The sequence below is a fragment of the Meriones unguiculatus genome, chromosome X (genome assembly GCF_030254825.1).
Source record: "Meriones unguiculatus strain TT.TT164.6M chromosome X, Bangor_MerUng_6.1, whole genome shotgun sequence".
NCBI lineage: Eukaryota > Metazoa > Chordata > Mammalia > Rodentia > Muridae > Meriones > Meriones unguiculatus.
This window is the reverse complement of record NC_083369.1, coordinates 90,142,262-90,164,584: the sequence shown is the minus strand read 5'-3', so window position 1 is coordinate 90,164,584 and position 22,323 is coordinate 90,142,262. Positions and strand designations below refer to the sequence as shown.

General features: G+C 40.4%; 1 protein-coding gene across 2 annotated transcripts in view; it reads right to left on the bottom strand.

Annotated features, from left to right (window-relative positions):
• Slc25a14 (solute carrier family 25 member 14) overlaps positions 1-22,323 on the bottom strand; it is a 43,162-nt gene that overhangs the window by 6,000 nt on the left and 14,839 nt on the right. For both annotated transcript variants that reach the window (XM_060374398.1, XM_060374399.1), the window contains 4 exons: positions 22,015-22,100; positions 16,750-16,845; positions 4,065-4,189; positions 2,732-2,867 (listed from right to left, as the gene is read on the bottom strand). In XM_060374398.1, coding sequence (XP_060230381.1) covers positions 2,732-2,867; positions 4,065-4,189; positions 16,750-16,845; positions 22,015-22,100 — 443 coding nt within the window. The remainder of the gene's footprint in view (positions 1-2,731; positions 2,868-4,064; positions 4,190-16,749; positions 16,846-22,014; positions 22,101-22,323) is intronic.

Genomic DNA, 22,323 nt, shown 5'->3' with positions numbered 1-22,323 from the left:
TATATACCAGTCTGTATGCTAATGAGCCCACAGAAGTTTACCTATAACCACGCACTTCCCCTAACTCAGGCCTAAAATCTCCAAATGTCACTGGTGGTTGCTCTTCATACACATCAAACTAAGCATCAAAAACTATGTCTCCTATAAAATTTGTTCTTTTAATATGCATGGGTATTCTGTCTGCATGTTCGTGTGTGTATCACATGCATGCCTGGTACCCACAGAGACCAGAAGATAGTGTTGGATCCCCTGGGACTAGAATTACAGAGGTCATAAATTGGTATGTGGAAAGTGAACCCAGGTCCTCTGCAAGTGTTCTTAACTGCTGAGCCCTGTTCTTCTTATGATGTCTCCATCACTAAATGTCACTATCTGGCCACCAAATCCAAATCCAGGAAATCATCTTTGACATCTCCTTTTCCACACACCTCTCAATATCATCTTAACAAAGATATACTGACTTTATCAGCTAAATTATTCTCAATCTGTCCCATCTTTCTATATCCCCAGTCATATGAGGCTGAGGTCTTCATCTCTATGCAAGACTTTTAATCAACATCTTTATCTCCAGGTCAATGGTTCTTTAAGTCAGTACTACCTGGGAACTTGCTGGAAATACAAATTCTGAGGTCTCACTTCTGACATGCTAAGTTAATTCAGTAACTGGTGCAAGTTAAACTTAAAAGACTTACCCACTGTTCCACCCTTATCCCTTTAGATTCATGGTCTTCAACCTTGGGTGAACACATTACCACTTGTAAAATTCTAAAAATGTTGATAACCCAGGTTCTGAGTTGACTTATCTACAGCAAACACGGGAGCTGTGAAATTAGTGAGTGATACCAATGTGTACCCAAGATAGAGGACCACCATCTTCAATCCTATTTTCACAAAGGCAGAGTGATCTACTTGAAATACAAACAGGACCTAATTAAAGCTCTCATTATCTCCAAGCATCTCACTACAGCATTCAACACAATTTATAACCCAAACAACCTACAAAAACTAATATAAGAAAGCATCAAATTTACTAGTTAAGAATGTTTCCTTAGCCAGGTGTGGTGATGCACACCTGTGACTCCAGCACTCTAGGGAGACAGAGGTAGGTGACATCTGTGATTTCAAAGCCAGCCTCATCTACAGAGTGAGTTCCAGGGCAGCCAAGGCTACACAGAGAAACCCTGTCTTGAAAAACAAATAAGCAAACAAATAAGTAAGTAAGTTTGTTTCTTTAAGCCAAAAGGTCTGTGTCTATTGCAGCACTCCTACTTGCTAACTCTGAAATTCTCAGGGTGGTAATCCTTCGCTGCTTCAATATCTATCTCATAAGATAATGGGAAGAATTAAATGACTCAATATATGTAAATCTCATTAGACTAGCTCTTGTCATACAATAAAGCATTCAACAGATGTGAGTTATAATTATCCAACTTACTAATATCTCCAGAGAGCTTGTTTCAAACTTCAAGCTACAATTTCCTACCATAGATTTCTGAGTTTATTACTTATTAGGCAGTACTGATTCTCTGTCTGTAACTGCCGGTACTTTAGTGATACTGATAATTTCCCTGCAGCTATTAAAACAGTGCCCCTTAAATAATACAGAGCTGTTCAATGAAACTCATAACAGCAGAAAAACCATATGGCCCCTTCACATTTTATCCTTTGTTTGAAAACATTTTTACTTATTATACACATAGTGTTATCCCTGCATGTGTGCCTGCACATCAGAAGAGGGCATCCGATCCCTGTATAGATGGTTGTGAGCCACCATGTGGTTGCTGGGAATTGAACTCTTAACTTCTGAGTGCTTTTAACCTCTGAGCCTTCTCTCCAGCCCCCCACATTTTACTCTTTTTTTTTTTTTCTTTCCCAATGCTGAGAACCGAACCCAGGGCCTTGTGCTTGCTAGGCAAGTGCTCTACCACTGAGGTAAATCCCTAACCCCACATTTTATTCTTAAATTTGTTTTTTTTATAGCAGTAATGTGACCAATACTTCTGTATACATTTCTAATATTCAACCCCAACAGAAATACTATAAGCAAAAAGGTGATCAACAGAGCAACCTGGAACTTAAATCAAGTACTGGGTTTTAAAATTTCTTAAGCACCAGGCTACCGAGTCTCTTTCTTATTTGAGTTAGCAAACATGGCCTATAGTAAATCTTATTAAAATGTTTTTATTTTATGTGTATAGGTGTTTTGCTTGCATGTGTGGCATACATCATGTACATGCAGTGTCTATGAAGGCCAGATGAGGGCCTTGTATCCCCTGGAGTTATAAGTACCATGAGTTCTGGAAACTGAACACAAGGCCTATGGAAATTAACTGCTGAGCTATCTCTCCAGCCTCTTAACTTAAAAAAAAATAGCATTTCATACATAAGTATTTACTTACATCATTTCTACCCCTCCTGCTCCCCTTCCAACTTCCCCATCCATTGTCCTTGGATACATTAAATCTTGATTATCTATAATTCTACATAGTTCTATTATTATATGTACCCTGTATTTTAAGCACTCAAATTGAGATAATATTAAGAAGCACTATGAATTAGCAAATTTCCTAGGAGATAGGTTATTGGCCTTGAAATGATCCTCACAGGCTACTAAAAATACACATAATGGCTGTTTGATGTTCAGAATATGCCGCAAGAAGAGTAAGGACTGAAAAAGTTATCAAACATCAAAGAAAAAAGAAAGTGTAACCGACATCTCCAGGATACATACCTTCAAAATACCATCCAAAGTTCCCTTGTAGAGATCCACATGACCCACTATTGCCCTCTGATTCATCATTCGAGTTCTCACCACATCAACCGGGTTAGATGCCAGAGCCCCAGCCAAACCACAGGTAAAACTGGAACTAAAGGTGAAAACCAATTTAAGAAGATAGGTTACCTCATTCCCACCACTTGCCCACTTAAACAGAACTTAGGCCAAACGCAACAAAAGGTATAATAACTCAGATCCATCGGATAAAATCTGACATCCTTTCATTATAATCTAAAGAGGAAGAAAATCTTTCGTAATGAAACATCATTCAAAATTTGTCCCTTTAATTTTCATTCTGGAACTCAGTCCCCTTTCTAAAGGAGCTAGTCCAAAGACCTAACAACATCCCTAAGCAGGACGTGTCCTGCACCATATCAGTTACATAAAATTTTCAGACCATAGCTTCATATGTAAAATGCACTTAAGTAGCAAAATGACAGAAGTTACATGACAAAGAAAATGCAAGAGGAGAACAGAAATAGTCTTTAGCCAAAACCTGTTGAGCTTCAGAAACACAACAAAATTTTATCTTTTTTTTTTTTTAACTTGGTCCCACTGAAAGGAAATCTGCCTTCTGATAAAGAAGGAAAATAAAAGTACAGGCTGATGGGGCTTAGATCAGTGTTTGACGAGCAAGCCTGAAGCTCTGGCTTCCACCCCCAGTAACCACAACACACATTGCCGTGGTGCACACTGCACAGCTAGAATCCTAGAACCTAGAAGTAAAGATAGGAGGACCAGAAATCCAAAGTCCTCTGTGGCTACACAGTGAATCTGAGGCCAGTCTGAGATCTATGGGACTTTTCCTCTCATGTCAGTAAGTAAATAAAGCACAAGCTATGTAGGAATATCCAAAAACATCTAGTAGGTTTCTACACTACACACAGCTGCCATGTGATCAGGTGTCCAGAGCATCTGAGGGTAAGTGTGGGTAACAGGTAGGAGTAAATATAATCAGAGTGCTTTATATGCATGTTATAAATACAAGCGTAATACATGATATAAATGAAGAAAATGTCATACTGAATCACAATTTTCTATAATGAAAAATGAACTAATAATGAGAAAAGTAATAATAAGACATGCCATAATAAAACCCTCTATTTTGTGTAATGAATATATAGTAATAAGTTAAAAAGCATAAAATATTCAGAAGGCTTGAAGTACTAGCCATAAGAGACAAGTATTAAGGCCATGAGTATTAGTTATAAATTTGAGGGTGTCAGTGAAAGAGAACTTTTGTGTTCAAAGTGGTAAATGCAGAATGAATCAAACATAGCTCACTTACACAAAGTGTGTTAAAATTGTGTCTCCCAGCATTCCTGAGATGATCAGGTGCTTCTTGGTAATATCATAAACTGGCAACTCCACTCCCACAACGATGGCAGCACGCTGAGCAGTTGGGACCACACCCTACAAAACCAAAGTGATATCAGACACCTTAGAAATACCGAGTGACTTATGTCTTAAATGAACAAAGATTGGTCAATGGTGGAAAGTGCCAGAAAAATAAACTCTGAAATTCTTTCAAATTCTTCCACATCAGTGACTAACACTTGGGAGGTTGATAATTCCCAATTCACAAATGTTGTACTACAAATAAAACCATTCATAACACCTAAAGCACAAGACACAAAAATATGTACATTGGACTTCACCATAATTAAAAACCTGAAATTTAAAAGATAGCATGAGATGAATAAGATAACCCACACAATGGAGAAATACTTGAAAATCATAAAAAATAACTCATAGCAATACTTGGTGACGAGTACCTTTATCCCAACACTCGGGAAGCAGAAGCAGGTGGATATCTGAGTCTGAGGCTAGCCTGGTCTACAGAATAAGTTCCAGGACAGTCAAGGCTACAAAAAGAAACCCAGTCTCGAAAACAACAACAACAAAAAAAAAAAAACCTACAACAAACCACAATGACATACCATTTCAAACCTACTAGGATGACTGTAGTCATTTTCTTAAAATAAAATAGTAAGTGCTATTAAAGATGTGGGTTATGGAACCCTTACCAGCAAGCACACATAAGCAGGAGACTCTAGGCAGCCTGAGTGGTAACTAAGTGGCACTCCTGCAAGCCTTAAATCAAATATGGAGATTTGATGTCACACTGAGTGTTCCTGTAAGACAGGCTAACAATGGAGAAGCAGTCCATTGTATCAATCCCTACATGCTGGAGTGTAATAATCAGGTACCATCTTGAGAGGGGACCACTGCTTGACTGAGCTAATCTACAGAACTGAAAACAAGAAAAGAAATCACAAAGTCAGGGACAGGGATACCAAGGATATCCTGTCACATTGTCTGGATGGGAGATGGCCATATCAGAAAAAGTCATAGAGAAGGCAAGTTCAACAGAGACCTACTGAATTTGAAGTAGAAGCAAGTTTGAGGCATGCATAGAGGATGAGGTAGAAGGTGCTCCCATCCTCCATAAGTGAGCAGTGAGTTCTGTCACCTGTGGATTACACTGGAAGCTGAGAATTCTAAACTCTTGCATAGGACCTGAGCTCAGTTCCCAGCACCCACATTGGGTAGATCACAACTTCCTGTAATTCCAACTCCAGAGGGATCCCATGCCTCTACTTTGACCTCCAAAGGCATCTACACTCACGTACACATACTCATACATAAACATCGACAATTATGCACAATTAAAAATGTTTATAAAATACATAATCATGATACCTCAGGAACAAATAAATCTTGATAGAGCAGGTAAATAAGAATTAGGAAGGAGCTGGGCGGTGGCAGTGCACACCTTTAATCCCGGCACTTGGGAGGCAGGGGCAGGCAGATCTCTTGTGTGTTTGAGGCCAGCCCAGTCTACAGAGTGAGTTCCAGGACAGCCAAGGCTACCCAGAAAAACTCTGTCTCAAAAACAGACAAAAAAAAATTAGGAGGGAAGAATCAAACATTATTAACTCTTTTTTTTGGAGGAATTCTTTTTTGATGATATATTTGCATTTTGTATGAATTAGTATTTTGCTCCTGTGCATGCCTTTGTGAAGGTGTATGAGATTTCCTGGATCTGGAGTTACAGGAAGTGGTGAGCCAACATGTGGGTGCTGGGAATTGAACCTGGGTCCTCTGTAATAGCAACCAGTGCTCTTGAGCATTGAGCCATCTCTCCAGCCCCCATTATTAACTCTTTAAATGAACCAAATAGCTAAGATAAGGAACAGAAGAGTGCATACCTTTTCAATAATAACCTTAAGCATAAATGGTATTACATCTCTAATAAAAAGCCATACTAAATAAAATTAAAAGAACAACATTCAAGATCTAAGTGTTTATTATCTATAAATGACTTGCCTCACTAGCAGACATACTGAGACTAAATGGAAAGTTATCAAAAGATTATATTGAAAACAAAGAGAATCTGAAAACAAACCAAATTAGCGACACCCATATGCGGCAATGCTGATTTCAAAACAAAATTATTAAGAAAAGTTAAAGAGTCCCTAGGCATGGTTGTGGCTCAGTAGTACACTACTTGTCTGACATACACAAGGTCCAGAGTTCAATCTCTAGAACATCAGAGAAAATAAACATAGTCACCACACATTAATAAAATAATCAACCAAAAAATTTAACAGCTGTAGATATACATGTACCAAATATTGGTCCATGCAATTCGATAAAACAAACACAATCAACATATAGCGACAAGTAGGTACAGATGCAATCACAGTGAGAGACATCAGTAACTCATTGCCACCATCAAATCTCATCTAGGCAAAAACAGTAAAACGTCATTTAAACCACAATACAACTAAAATGGACAAATAAAATCTACAGAAGATTCTACACAACAGCTGTATAGTACAAATTTTTCTCAGTAGTTCATGGAACTTTCTACAAAATAGATATTTTACACCATATAAAAAGTTTTAAGGGGGCCAGGCATAGTGACACCATCTTTAAATCACAGAACTTGGGAGGCAGAGGCAGGTAGATCTCTAAGTGCAAGATCAATCTGTTCTACATAGCAAGTTACATACCATCCGGGGCAATTTAAAAAAAAAAAAGTACTAGTGAGCTGGAGAGATGGCTCAAAGGTGAAGAGTACTGACTGTTCTTTCAGAAGTCCTGAGTTCAATTCCTAGCAACCATATGGTAGCTTATGACCATCTATAAAGAGATCTGGTGCCCTCTTCTGGCCTGCAGTCAGAACTACATAATACATAAATAAATCGATAAATAAATAAATCTTAAAACAAACAAACAAAGAACTGGCTTTCATAGGTTCAGTTCCATCATCTACATGGCAACTCACAAGTACCTGTAACTCCAGTTCTAAGGGATCCAATGTCCTCGTCTGGCCTCTGCAGGCATGAAGGCACATAGTCATACATGCAGGCAAAATATACATACATACATACATACATACCCACACATGCAGGCAAAACATCCATATGCATAAATATAGAATTTGAAAAAAAATTTAGGGGGTGGTTAGAGAAATATCTCAGTGGCTAAGACATGCACTGCTCTTGCAAAAGACCCAAGTTTGATTTCCAAGACTCATGTCAGGAAGTTTACAACTGCCTGTAACAGTAGCTCTAGGTCATCCAATGTCACTGGCTTCTAAGTACTCCTGGCAAACACATTCAGACACACATAACTAAAAATAATAAGAATAGCCAGGCTATCGTGGCATATGCCTGTAATCCCTGCACTCAGGAAGAAAAGGCAGGTGGATCGCGGAGTTCAAGGTCTACAAAATGGGTCCAGGATAGTCAGAGCTACACAGAGAAACCCTGTTTCAAAAAAAAAAAAAAAAAAAAGAGGAGGAAGAAATTCTTGAAGAAGAAAGAAAAAGAAATCTATTTTTAAAATGTCTTAAGGAATTGAAGAAATGGCTCAACAGAGCTAGTTTCAGGACAGCCAGAACTACACATCTGCATACCTAAAGAAGATGAACAAGAAAGAAGACGTGGAGTAAGATGATTAATCCTTACTTAGAAAGACAAATGGGATGGACATTAGAAGTAGGAGAAAACAAGAAACAGGACAACAGCCTACCATGGAGGGCCTCTGAAACACTCTACCTAGCAGTGTATCAAAGCAGATACTGAGACTCATAGCCAAACCTTGGGCAGAGTGCAGGGAATCCTATGAAAGAAGGAGGAGTCAGTAATACCTGGAGAGGACAGCTCCACAAGGACCAAATATATCAAATCACAGGGGTCTTCTATAAGACTGTTTCTTCAAGCAAGGACCATGTATGGATATAACCTAGAAACCCTGCTCAGATGTAGCCCATGGTAGCTCAGTATCTAAGTGTGTATCCTAGTAAGGGGAACAACGACTAATTCTGACAGGAACTCAATGGATGGCTCTTTGAATTCTCCATCCCCCGAGGGAGGAGCAGCCTTGCTAGGCCACAGAGGAAGAGGAGAGCACTGCAGCCAATCCTGAAGAAACCTGATAAGCTAGGGTTAGATGGAAGGGGAGGAGGACGTCCCCTATCAATGGACTTGGAAGAGGGCAGGGAGGAGATGAGGGAGGGAGGGTGGGATTGGGAGGGAAAGAGGGAAGGGGCTATGGCTGGGATACAAAGTGAATGACCTGTGATTAATATAAAAAAATAAAAATTATAAGAGAAGAAAAAAAAGAAACCATGTCTCATAAATAAATAAATCTATATTTGAAAATATTTTTATTAGATTTTAAATTATTTTTGTATTAATTACAGTTTATTTGCTTTGTATTCCAACTGTAGCCCTTTCCCTCATTCCCTCCCAAGCACACCCTCCCTCCTTCTTCTCCTCCCATGGCCCTCTTCAAGTCCACTCATAGGGGAGGTCCTCCTCCTATTCCTTCTGACCCTAGTTTATCAGGTCTCATCAGGACTGGCTGCATTGTCCTCCTCTGTGGCCTGGCAAGGCTGTTCCCCCCTCACGGAGAGGTGCTCAAAGAGCCAGCCACAGAGTTCATGTCAGAGACAGTCCCTGTTCACATTACTAGGAAACTCACTTGGGTACAAAGCTACCATGTGTTATCTGAGCAGGGGTTCTAGGTAATACCCATGAATGGTCCTTGGTTGGAGTATCAGTTTCAGCAAAGAGCCCTGTGCCCAGATATTTTGGTTTTGTTGTTCTTCTTGTGGAGCTCCTGTCCTCTCCAGGTCTTACTATCTCCCCCTTCTTTCATAATATTCCCTGCACTCTGCCCAAAGTTTGGTTATGAGTCTCAGCATCTGTTTTGATACACTGCTGGGTAGAGTCTTTCAGAGGCCCTTTGTGGTAGGCTCCTGTCCTGTTTCCTGTTTTCTCCTTCTTCCAATGTCCATCCTGTTTGTCTTTTTGAGTGAGGATTGATTGTCCTACATAGGGTCCTCCTTTTTGCTTGGTTTCTTAAGGTATACAGATTTGTGTAACCATGCACAAAACTAAAGTCCAAGCGGATGAGAGACCTCAGTATAAAACCAGACACACTAAATCAATTAGAAGAAAAAGTGGGCGAGAGCCTAGAACTCGCTGGCACAGGAGGCAACTTCCTCAACAGAGCACCAACAGCACAGGCTCTAAGATCATCAATCAGTAAATGGAACCTCATGAAACTGAAAAGCTTCTGTAAAGCAAAGGACACTGTCATCAGAACAATACGACAGCCTAAAGGCTAGGAAAGGATCTTCACCAACCCTTTATCTGACAGAGGGCTAATATCCAGTATATATAAAGAACTAAAGAAGCTGAAAAGCAACAAACCAAGTAATCCAATTAAAAAATGGGGAACAGAGCTAAACAGAGAATTCTCAATAGAGGAATATCAAATGGCAGAGAAACACTTAAAGAAATGCTCAACCTCATTGGCCATTAGGGAAATGCAAATCAAAACGACCCTGAGATTTCACCTTACACCCACCAGTATGGCCTAGATGAAAAATTCAAGTGACTACACATGCTGGAGAGATTGTGGAGAAAGGGGAACCCTCCTCCATTGCTGGTGGGAAAGTAAACAGGTACAACCACTTTGGAAGTCAATCTGGCGCTTTCTCAGACACTTAGGAATAGTGCTTCCTCAAGACCCAGCTATACCACTGCTAGGTATATACCCAAAATTTGCTCAAGTACACAACAAGGACATTTGCTCAACCATGTTTGTAGCAGCTTTATTTGTAATATCCAGAACCTGGAAACAACCCAGATGCCCATCAACGGAGGAATGGATACAGAAATTGTGGTGTTTTTACACAATGGAATACTACTCAGCAATGAAAAATAAGGAAATCATGAAATTTGCAGGCAAATGGTGGGATCTAGAGAGGATCATTTTGAGTGAAGTATCCCAGAGGGAGAAAGACAAACATGGTATATACTCGCTTATATAGACCTACAAGATATGATAAACATAATGAAATCTATACACCTAAAGAAGATAATCAAGAAAGCGGACACGGGGTATGATGATCAATCCTCATTTAGAAAGACAAATGGGATGTGCATTGAACACATGACAGGAGTCTACTGCAGAAGGCATCTGAAAGACTCTACCTAGCAGTGTTTCAAAGCAGATACTAAGACTCATAACCAAACCTTCGGCAGAGTACAGGGAATCATAGGAAAGAAGGGGAGTTAATATGACGTGGAAAGGATAGGAACTCTACAGGACCAAAAATATATCTGGGCACAGGGTCTTTTCTGAGACTGATACTCAACCAAAGACCATGAATGGATATAACCTAGAACCTCTGCTTGGATGTGGCCCGTGGTTGCTCAGTAACCAATTGGTTTCCCATAGTAAGGGGAACAAGGACTATTTCTAACAGGAACTCAATGGCAGGCTCTTTGACCTCCCCACCCCCCAAGGGAGGAGCAGTACAAGGGAGGAGTTAGGCCACAGAGGAGGACATTGCAGCCATTCCTGAAGATACCTGATAAAACAGGGTCAGATCAGTGGACTTGAAAAGGGGCAGGGAAATGAGGGAGGGAGGGTGGGATTGGGGAGGGAATGAGGGAGTGGGATACAGCTGGGATACAGAGTTAACAAATGTAACTAATAATAAAAATAAAATTAAGAAAAAAAGCAACAAATCAAGTAATCCAATTAAAAAATGGGGTACAGAGCTAAAAAGAGAATTCTCTATAGAGGAATATAGAATTGTAGAGAAACACTTAAAGAGATGCTAACATCCTTAGTTATCAGAGAGATGCAAATCAAAACGACCCTGAGATTTCACCTTACACCCATCAGGATGGCGAAGATCAAAAGCTGAAGTGACAACACATGCTGGAGAGGCTGTGGAGAAAGGGGAACCCTCCTCCATTGCTGGTGGGAATGTAAACTTGTACAACTACTTTGGAAATGAATCTGGCGCTTTCTCAGACAATTAGGAATAGTGCTTGCTCAAGATCCAGCTATACCACTCCTAGGCATATATCCAAAATATGCTCAAGGATATAACAAAGACATCTGCTCAACCATGTTCGTAGCAGCTTTATTCATAATAGCCAGAACCTGGAAACAACCCTGATGTCCCTCAGTTGAAGAATGGATTCAGAAATTGTGGTACATTTACACAATGAAATACTACTCAGCATTTAAAAACAAGGAAATCATGAAATTTGCAGGCAAATGGTGGGATCTAGAAAAGATCATTCTGAGTGAGGTATCCCAGAAGCAGAAAGACACACACGGTATATACTCACTTATAAGTGGATTTTAGACATATTTTTAACAAATCTTAAGGGGTTGGAGAAATAGTTTAATCAGTAAAGTGCTAAACTTGCTATACAGCTATGAGGATTTGCATTCAACTGAGAACACATATAATAAAAAGCAGGGTGTGTGATGCATACTTGCAATCTCAGTATGAGGAGGCAGAAAGAACTCCCACCAGTGAGAGACTTTATTTCAAAATAATGAGGTAGTCAGCTCTTAAGGAATGACACTCAAGGTTATTCTGTCATCCACACAAATATTTACACATACATACACACATAAACACACACACATCAAAGCAGAATGGGGATAATCTGTTAAAAATGAAGTACGAGAAATGGCAAGTGCGTACAATAGGTAAATACAGTCAAAGTATGTTATATACAAGTATGAAAATGGCAGCATGAAACACATTTTCTATAATATACACTAAGTAAAAGTTTTTAAAAACCAGGCATTGGTGGCATATGCCTTTAATCCCAATACTCAGGAGGAGAGGCAGGTGGATCTCTGCAAGTTTGAGTCCAGCCTGGTCTACAGAGTGAGTCTCAGGAAAGCCAAGACTGCAGAGTGAATCCCTGTCATGAAAAAAAAGTTTTTAAATGATAGGCCCAGTCATGTAGTCTTATAATTAATACCAGGTACTCATGATGCTAAGGCAGAAGAATACTAAATTCAAGACTAGTGTTTGTTGGGCCTGATAAGACCTGCTGCATCCACCTGAGCCTGGCTAGAATTGTGAAACCTGGCTTTAGCTTCCAATTTAAGAGGTGCCACTTCCAGGCAAAAGTGACTCAGCATATCCGCCTTAAAATTAACCCTGCCTGGTAACTGTTACGTGGAGTTTTGTCGCCGGCCCACCTCTCCTTGCATCACTTAACCTCGCTCTCTACGTCATCTTACCTCACTTCCTTAACCCTGCCCCTTGACCCAAACCTATAAAAAGGCCCGCTTAATTCAATAAACCAAGTTCCTGCTTCAACAGATCTCCCGGCTCCATAGTGTTTTATTCCTTGGGGCATTGGGGAGGTCCGGGTCGTCAACACTCATCATCCCGCTCAGCCATGGAGGGCGTCCAGCTGGACTGGCCACCCTCCTCTCAGCTCCACCTACTGGGTACTGACTTGGCAGATTGGTGCCCCGTGTGAGGATCTTGCTGGACGGAGGAACGCTGACGGGCCAACTGGTCTGCAGGTGAGCGAACCCCCGTTAAATATGGGGCATTCCTCTTCATCTCCGAAATCCAACCCAGGTCTGGAATCCCTACAAATTTTGCTTAAAAGTAGGGGTTTAAGTCTGCTGATGCTCAAGCCCGTCAAGTATAGAAGTATGTTATAAAGGTTGCTCCATGACTGCCGGATGAGGGTGCCCTGTTTGACTGGAACACCTAGGACCCAGAAGAAACCCTGGTCAACAGAGCACAGGTCCGGGATGGGGATATCCCCCTTTGGGGAGTCATTCCCCTGGTCACAGCCCTTAAGGGCTGCTTCCCTCCAAGACCGCCCAAAGAACATAAGGGTAGGGGACAGAAAAGCGGACCGGAGGAGGAGCTGGAACCCCCCCTCCCCCGGCCAAAACCAGCATTAGAATGCCTCCTGGCCAGTCTCTACCCCTCCGGTTGTGCCACCGAAACAGGGCTCACTTACTAATAACCCCTTTGCTGGCCCCTACCCATGGAAATTTTCCCGGTCACCGCTGCTTCTGGGGTGGCCGGTCCCCCCGGCTGGGTGCCTTCGGGGGGCTCTAGACATTTTGTAGAGACGGCTGTGCAGATAAGCTTATTTCCTGCACTCGGTTTTGCCAGTGGCTGTGCCTCACCAGGTTGGGGTGAGGGTTTTCTAATCTTTTATCTCAAGGAACTGCATAAGGCAGTGGCGGAGGATGGGCCCAATTCACCTTTGGCTGAGACCATTGTTGGGCTGGCACATCAGTCGTGCACTACACGAAACTGGATGGACCTTTCTACAAGGAGGAATGCAGGGTCCAGGGGGAACGTTGGCAACTAACAAGCTAACCCTCAGGTGCCTATCACTTATGGAATGCTTTCCGGCACAGCTGACCAATATTCTGCAGGCCTCCAACAGGCTGCTCTCCCAGCCCCTTATCAGGAGCAGGTTTGAGCGGCAGTCTTGGCAGCCTAGAGAAAGCTAGATGAGGGGCCTCTAATTTGGCTCAATTGGAAGCCTTGTACCAGTCCTCTTCGGACAGTCAGTTTGTGAGCAGGGGGGAGGAGTGTTTCCTCACACCTTCCCACTGGCACCAGAATCATTGCCTCTCTTAGTCCTTTCTAGATTCTTCTGACTATGGCCCCGCCTTCTTCCCTTCCCACTCTGGATTTGAGAAACCAAGCAGCCCTTGTCTCCTAGCTGGACACTGTCCTGTTTCCTCACTGCCTCCAAGTCCTTTTAGCTTCTTTTCTCCCACCACCTGGCCAGGCAGGGAAAGGCAACTACCAACCACTGAACTGTGTAACCACGACTACTACCTTGGTGCCTCAAGTTTCCCCATCTGTAAAAATGGGCAATTATATCCATTGGTGGGTTGCTTTGGGATGTTAAGGGGAAGATACAATTGTGTTTTATATTGGTCAGTTCTGTTGTGAGGTCAGGAAAGATGAACATGTGGAGAAGGAGAGCACATATACCAGCTATTTGGACAAGGTCTTTAGCAGGAAGGAAGATTCTGTAATGCTAGAAACTGAGCCAGTTGAGGAAGGGAAGCATGGGGAGAGAGGACGGGAGGCAGGCCTTCTGAGCAGCAGTGGGGAGTTCCTCCTCAGCAAGCAGCTAGAGTCCATAGGCATCCTGCAGTTCCACAGTCCAGTGGGGTCCCCACTCAAGTCCATCCAGGCCACGTTAACACCTTCCACCATGAAATCTTCCCCTCAAATTCCTCACAAGACAGCATTTTGAAACATCTGAACTAAACACTCAGCAGACATTTTCTTTTTAGTGGATACGTTCTTGCATGCATGTTGGGCCTTCACAAGAAGTCCAAACACGAAGTCATATGCTTCAGTGCTTTGCCACCTTGGGTCTACCTGGCAGTATTAAGACAGACAACAGCCCATGCTTTATAAGCAAACTGTTTTGGGAATTCTTACAGACATGGAAAATTTCTCATACTGCTGTCATTCCTTATAATCCAAAGGGCCAAGCCATAGCAGAAAGATTTAGCCAAACTTTAAAGATACAAAAACAAAAGGGGGAGGAATCATTACCCCCTCAGGGTTAAGAATAGAGTAATAATTGCTAGTTATTGTGTTGTGAAGCATATTATTAAACAAATATGAGTCTCAATTATTTGTGTAATCGCCAGCTTGAGAGGAACAGAAACATACACTGTCTTATTAAAAAAAATATTAACAGCAAATTTCCTTTTTTTTTTCAGGACAGCTTCTCTGGTTCTTCTGGAACTCACTGTGTAGATAAGGCTGGCCTCAAACTCACAGAGATCCACCTACCTCTCCTACCTCTGCTATAGCAAATGTTCTTTTTTTTTTTTTTTTTTTGCTTTTTTTTTTTCAATGCAGTTTATTCAGGAACCTTGAACAATCATCTGACCCTGGGGAAAGCCAGCCCACTTTAAATAGCCTCTGGGTAGCCAACCTCAGCATGCCACGTGGGCAATGCAGATAGACCACTGAGACATCTCTATACTTCCTTAAGTATTGACTTTCTTACACTTGACAATAGTATTACCACAGATAATCGTGTTCTTTTTCTAAATTTTATTTTTAATTATGTGTATGTCTATGAGAGAGTATGTACATATGAGTGCAGCTACCTGCATTACATGCAGCCCAAATTCGGGTCCTCTGCAAAAGCAGTCTGAGCTCTTTAATGCTGAGCCACCTCTCCATCTTATGAGACACATCATGGAGTGTTTAGGAATTTTCATAATGCCTACAACATACTATTATTTTGTTTAGCAAAATATTGTGTGTGTTTATGTACTTGGAGACAGATCAAGTAATTATGCCAAAACTTTACCAGTTGTCTAATCCAGATCATGTGTGTTCATAATTCAATTCTTTCAGCTCTATTTTGAAGTTTTAAAGTAAGAAATAGCTGTAAAAAATTATAAAGAGAACAACAAAGCTCTTTATTTAAAAGTTTATCAATGGATTTTCAATCTGCTTTCTCTCTCTCTCACACACACACACCACCTTCTCTTGGCATATTCTAATAATAGTCTTATTTGCTGTTAGAACAATTCAGTGATCACAACAGATTAAAAAGTTATCCAACAAGGGAGGAAGAGCTCCCCTATCAGTGCACTGGGAAGGGGGCATGGGAGGGGATGAGGTAGGGGGTAAGAGCTGGGATACAAAGTGAATAAATTGTAATAAATTAAAACATTTGTTAAAGGTTATCTAATAACTACCTGTTGTGGTACCACATGCCTTTAATACTAGCTCTCAGAAGGTAGAGGCATGGGGAGCTCAGTGACTTTGAGGCCAGGACCAGCTAGAACTACATAGTAAGATCCAGTCTCAAAAAGAAAAGTTACTGCAGCAGACATTAGGTATAGCGTAACAGACTTGACTTCTCAGCACTCAGGAAACATAAGTAGGAGGATCACAGGTTCAAAACAATATTGTAATACATCAAAAGGCAAAATACAAAGGCTAGAAGATAATGACAAAAATGTTCAAAGTGATTGTCTCTGATTAGACTACTGAAATTTTTCCTCATTTTTGTAAATTGTATCAATTTTTGTAAATTGTATCAAAATCAGTATTTTACTGTACATCTTTCACATTACAAGGTTAAAAACACTGTTATACTCTTTGAGTATAAACACTATAGAGACTATCATACAGCAACATAACTGTTTAATCCAGAACTGACAAAACTATATTTAGACAATAAATTCACTGTGAAGTTTAAGAAAAGCAAAATGGTTATCTCAAATAATACATTTTTCTCATATGTATAGAAATAGGAAATGGAGGCTGGAGAGATGGCTCTGTAGTTAAGAGTATTGACTGATCGTCCAGAGGACCCCAGTTCAATTCGGAGCACCCACACAGCAGTTCACAACTGTCTGTAGCACCTGTTCCAGAGGATCCAACACCCTCACATAGACATATATGCAATCAAAACACCAATGTACCTAAAATAAAACTAAATACAAAAAAAGAAATAGGAGCCACTGGTAAATTTTGATCCTTTCATGGGTGGCAAGGATTTTCCTTACCTTATTGGAGATATAAGTCACAGTCTCATGGCTTAATATGAAAATTCAAATAAAAAGTATAATAAAAGACCAGTAAGCATACTCACTCTCCACAGACCCCTGGTACCTTCTTGCTGGTATATATCAATGAAGCTGCCAATCATGCTCCCTTGGAACAAACTTCCCTGAGCCTGCATTCGAATCTAAACAAAAAGGAAATATTTTATTTTGACAGAAAAAAATGAGATAGCTTACTCCTTTAAAATAAAGGAAAATGTTTTTTAATTTTAAAAACTCATGAAATTAATGAATTAAATTGTAGACAAATAACAATACAATAATATATAATATAACAAAGTATATTATATAAAGCCTTTCATCAAGCCTCATATTTCCCCATACTATATCATTTCTGGAGTTGAACAATAACATGTATTTAATGAACTATAACTAGTTTGAGCCAGCATGCTTGAGCACTCCTTTAATCTCAACACTCAGGAGGCAGAGACAGGTGGATATCCATGAATTTGAGGACAGCATAGTCTTAACTGGCGGTGGTGGTTATGCTTTTAATCCTGGCACTCAGGAGGCAGAGGCAGGTGAGTCTCTGAGTTCAAGGCCAGCTTGCACTACAGAGTGAGTTTCAGGACAGCCAGGACTGTTACACAGAAACACAGTCTCAGAAAAACGAGAGAAGGAAAGGAAGAACGAACATGTATGTAGGAATGACTCAAACTCCAAAAACCAGAAGCAACAACATATTTGTTACATAGATGATGACACATTCATTTAACAGAATACAGCGGAGGCATACTATTTTCCCCTAAAATGCTTGTAGGCCTTAGAAAGTGTTAAAAATAGACTGCGATACAGAAAAGGGTTTGTGTTGCAGTATATATAATTCTTACCAAAACTTCTGAAGTTAAATTCAAATACAGTGGCAAGACTAGGTAAGCATGCATACCCAAAATAGCAAAGGTTTACATATGAATGGGTCTACAAATGAGCATTCTTCTCTTCCAAGAACCCATGGTTGAAAGAGAACCGATTTCAAAAGCTTTCCTCTGACCTCCACATGTGCATACAAGTGCCCCACACATAGAATAATGATTAACAACAATAATAAATTGGGGGCTAGAGAGATGGCTAAGTGATTTAAAGCACTGGCTGTTATTCCAGAGGACCTGGGTTCAGTTCTCAACACCACCATGGCAGCTAACAACTTTCCTTAACTACAGTTCTAGGAAATTCGATGCCCTCTTCAGGCTTTATGAGCACCAGGCACATGTGGTACATATGTATACATGCAGACAAAACACACACAAAAATAGATGTATTTCTCAATTTAATTCTTTAAAAGGATAAACCAATAAAGTTATGATCAAAATACTCAGCAGTCTTATATTTGTGGATTCAACCAATCAATTGAATAATAATTGCAAGCCAGGAGGTAGTGGCACGTGCCTTTAGTCTCAGCACTCAGGAGGCAGAGACAGGTGGATCTCTGAGATCAAGGCTAGCCTGGTCTACAGAATGTTTCAGGACAGTCAAAGCTATACAGAGAAATCCTGTCAGGGAGGAAGACAGGCAAAGAAAGATTCATAAAAAAAAAAAAAAAAAAAACACTTGCGTTGTACTGAACACATGTATTATTTTCCTTGTCATCATTTCTGGAATAACATAACAACTATTCATATATGTTTAGATTATATTAAATGTTATAAGAAATCTAAAGAGAATTTTTAAACTATATAAGGGAATACACACGGGTTACACACAAATACTGTTTCATCCTATGTAGGGGACCTGAACATCCAAGAATTTTGTTATTCATCAGGGCAAAATCCTGGAAGCAAAACTCCTACAGATTCTGAGGGATAAGCATTTTTTCTTATGCATCATAAACTCTGCAATTAAACTGCTGAGTCTCCTACCACTTGGTTTGAATTGTCCTGGATCCTAATTTGTACTTTCACTTATTATAAATAATGAACTTGAAATGTTTTCTCCTAACTCAGGGTTGGAGACATGGCTCAGCAGTTAAGAGTGCTTGTTGGTCTTGGACCAGGTCTGATACCAGAACCCACATGGTAGTTCACAACAGTCTATAACTCCAGTTCCAGGGATGCCCTCTCTTGGTACACGTGGTACAGAGAAATAAATGTAGCCAAAACACCCACACACGCATAAAAGAGTTTTTAGATTGATATTCATGGTTGTAAATGCAAGTATTCCCAGTAAGGCAGGAGAACCAGGAATTCAAAGTCATTCACTACTTAGTGAAAACAAAGTTAGAATGGGCTACATAAGATTCTTGTCTCTGAAAAACAAAAATCCAAATCTGTGGTTCCCTTATAGTTCAATCATATATTTAGTGCTTTATTAAGAAAATTTTCACCAAAATAAGTGTTTCATTCTGTGACTGATAAAACACTAAAGAAGTCAAGTTACATTCTTAACAAATCAGTGTATGCTAAAATATATAACACTGAAAGCCATAGCTAATTCATAATAAAAATGTAGATAAGGGAAGGGGAAAGACAAAAGCACTATAAATTTAACGTAAAGCCATTCTGAAAAGAAATTTTCTCTAAAACTCTACCTCAAAATCTATTCATTTGATGCCCCAGTTTATGCTACAAGCCAACACACCATCTGTAGATTTGGAATAGATAAGGGATATGCCTTTGTTTTGTTAAACTGGAAAAGGACTATTAGAAACACATATTCATTCTCACACCGTTTGAAGGGAAGATACAAAGTAAGAAAACCTGAAATCCATTCCCTAAAACTGCACAGGTTCTGTGTTTGAATTCTTGGCCCATAGGGAGTAGCCTAATAGGTGTAGCCTTGTTGGAGTAGGTTTGGCCTTATTGGAGGAAGTATGTCACTGTCGGGGCAGGCTTTGAGATCTTATACATGCTTAAGCTATGCCCAGTTGTGAACTGTCTCCTTCTGTTACCTGTGGATTAAGATGTAGAAATCTCAGCTTCTTGGGCACCATGTCTGCCTGCACACTGCAATACTTCCTGCCATGATGATGATGGATGAAATCTCTGAACTGAAGAGATAACCCTGAATTAAACGTGTTTTGTTTTTTTCCTTTATAAGAGTTACCTTGACAGAGTGCAGGGAATCTTATGAAAGAAGGGGAGATAGAAAGACCTGGAAGAGGACAGGAGTTCCACAAGGAGAACAACAGAACCAAAACATCTGGGCACAGGGGTCTTTTCTGAGACTGATATTCCAAACGAGGTCCATGCATGGAGATAACCTAGAACCACTGCACAGATGTAGGCCATGGCAGCTCAGTCTCTAAGTGGGTTCCCTAGCAATGGGAATAGGGACTGTCTCTGATATGAACTCAGTTACTGGCTCTTTGATCACCATCCCCTAAGGGCGGAGCAGCCTTATCAGACCACAGAGGAAGACAATGCAGCCAGTCCTAATGAGACCTGATAGGCTAGGGTCAGATGGAAGGGGAGAAGGACCTCCCCTATCACTGGACTTGGGAAGGGGCATGGGAGGAGATGAGGGGAGGATGGTGGGATGGGAAGAAATGATGGAAGGGGCTACAGCTGGGATACAAAGTGAATAAACTATAATATAAAAATAAAAATTTTAAAAAATGAGTTGCCTTGGTCATGGTGTCTCTTCACAGCAATGGAAACCCTAACTAAGACAGCCTTGAAAATAACCCACAAACTCAGTGGCAGGCTCTTGATCACCTCCCCCTGAGGTGGAGGTAGCCTTACCAGGCCAGAAAGGAAGACTATGCTGCCAGTCCTGATGAGACCTAATAGGCTAGGGTCAGATGGAAGGAGAGGAGGACCTCCCCTATCAGTGGACTAGGGGAGAAGACGGAGGGAGGGCAGAAATGGGGGGGGGAGGGGGCTACAGGGATACAAAGTGAATAAATTGTAATAAATTTAAAAATAAATATTAATAAAAAAGAAAAATCCTAGCCTGAAAACCAATGAATTAATGCATATCACGTTAAAGTATTTTTAATATCTACTACAAACCATGATGTTAGACAAGGTTACATATATTTTCTCTAATTCTTAACAATTCTATGCTAAAAGCACTGCATTATCTTCATCTCAAAACAAGAAATGAATGAGCCATCACATAGTTAAGAGAGTTGCCCAATAAATGTGAAAGATGTTCCACCATTCAACAAGGACCTTTACTCACCATGTTCATAGCAGCTTTATTTGTAACAGCCAGAAACTAGAAACAACCTAGATGTCTCTCAACCAAAGAATGGATAAAGAAACTCATACAATTACACAATGGAATAGTACTTGGCTATTAAAAACAAGGAAATCATGAAATTTGCAGGCAAATGGATGGAACTAAAAAAGATTATCCTGAGTGAGATAACCCAGAAGCAGAAAGACACATATAGTATATACTCACTTATAGCTTTATATTAGCCATAAAATATAGGCTAAACATAGTAAAATCTACAGTCCTAAAGAAGCTAAACAAGGAGGACCCTAGGGAAGAGGCTTAATCCTCATTCAGAGGGGCAAAGAGGCTACACATCGGAAGTAGGAGAAGACAAGGAACAGGACAGGGGGCCTCTGAAAGACTCTACCCAGAAGGGTATCAAAAGGGATACTGAGACTCAGACTTTGGACAAGAGTGCTGGAAACCTTATGGAAGAAGGGGGAGATAGAAAGACCTGGAGGGGACATGAACTCAAGAAAAACAACAGAGCCTGCAGAGACCCATACTCCAACCAAGGGCGTTACATGGAGAGGACCTAGATCCCCTGTTGAGAAGAATCCCACAGACTGCTCAGTTTCCGAGTGGGTTCCCTAGTAAAGGGGTACTGGGACTGTCTTTGACATAAACTCAAGTGGCTGGCTCTTTGATCACCTCCCCCTGGGGGGTGCAGCCTTGCCAGGCCACAGAGGAAGGTGATACAGCCAGCCTTGATGAGACCTGATAGCCTAGGGTAAGAGAAGGGGAGAAGGTCCTCCTCTATCAGGGGACTAGGGAACGGGCACAGGGGAAGAAGAGGGAGGGTGGGTGGGACTGGGAGGAGAGGAGGGAAATGGTTGCAGCAGAGATACAAGGTAAATAAAGTGTAATAAATAAATAATTTAAATTAAATTAAAAAAATCTGAACTCAGCCTGGCGGTGGTGATACTTGTCTTTAATCCCAGCACTTGAGAGGCAGAAGCTGAGGGATATATGCATACAAGGCCAGCATGGTCTATAGAGCTAGTTCCAGGACAGCAAAAACTACATAGAGAATACCTGTCTCAAAACACCAATGATGATGATGATAATAAAAAATCTGAACTGGAATCTGAGTTAAAGTTTGTGGTCTTTCAACTTACATAATAGATATTTCTTACCTTTAGGACATCAGTGGGATTGGCTATAGTAGATGAAATCACTCCTGATACTACCCCACAGATCACATTAATTAGGAGAGTTTCATCTGCAAAAATGTAAAATAAATAAATAAATGAAGGTTCATTTTATTAAATACTGGTTTTTGAGTGTACCTGAGGTATTATATGAAGGAAATTATTTCCAGAGTGCTAACTTAAAAATGAACTTCAAGGTTTATTAACGTAAAACCTCTCAACTATTTGTAGACCATCCCAAATAGTACAAAATACATATAAATTATAAACTATAAACCATTATTTCTTTGAAGA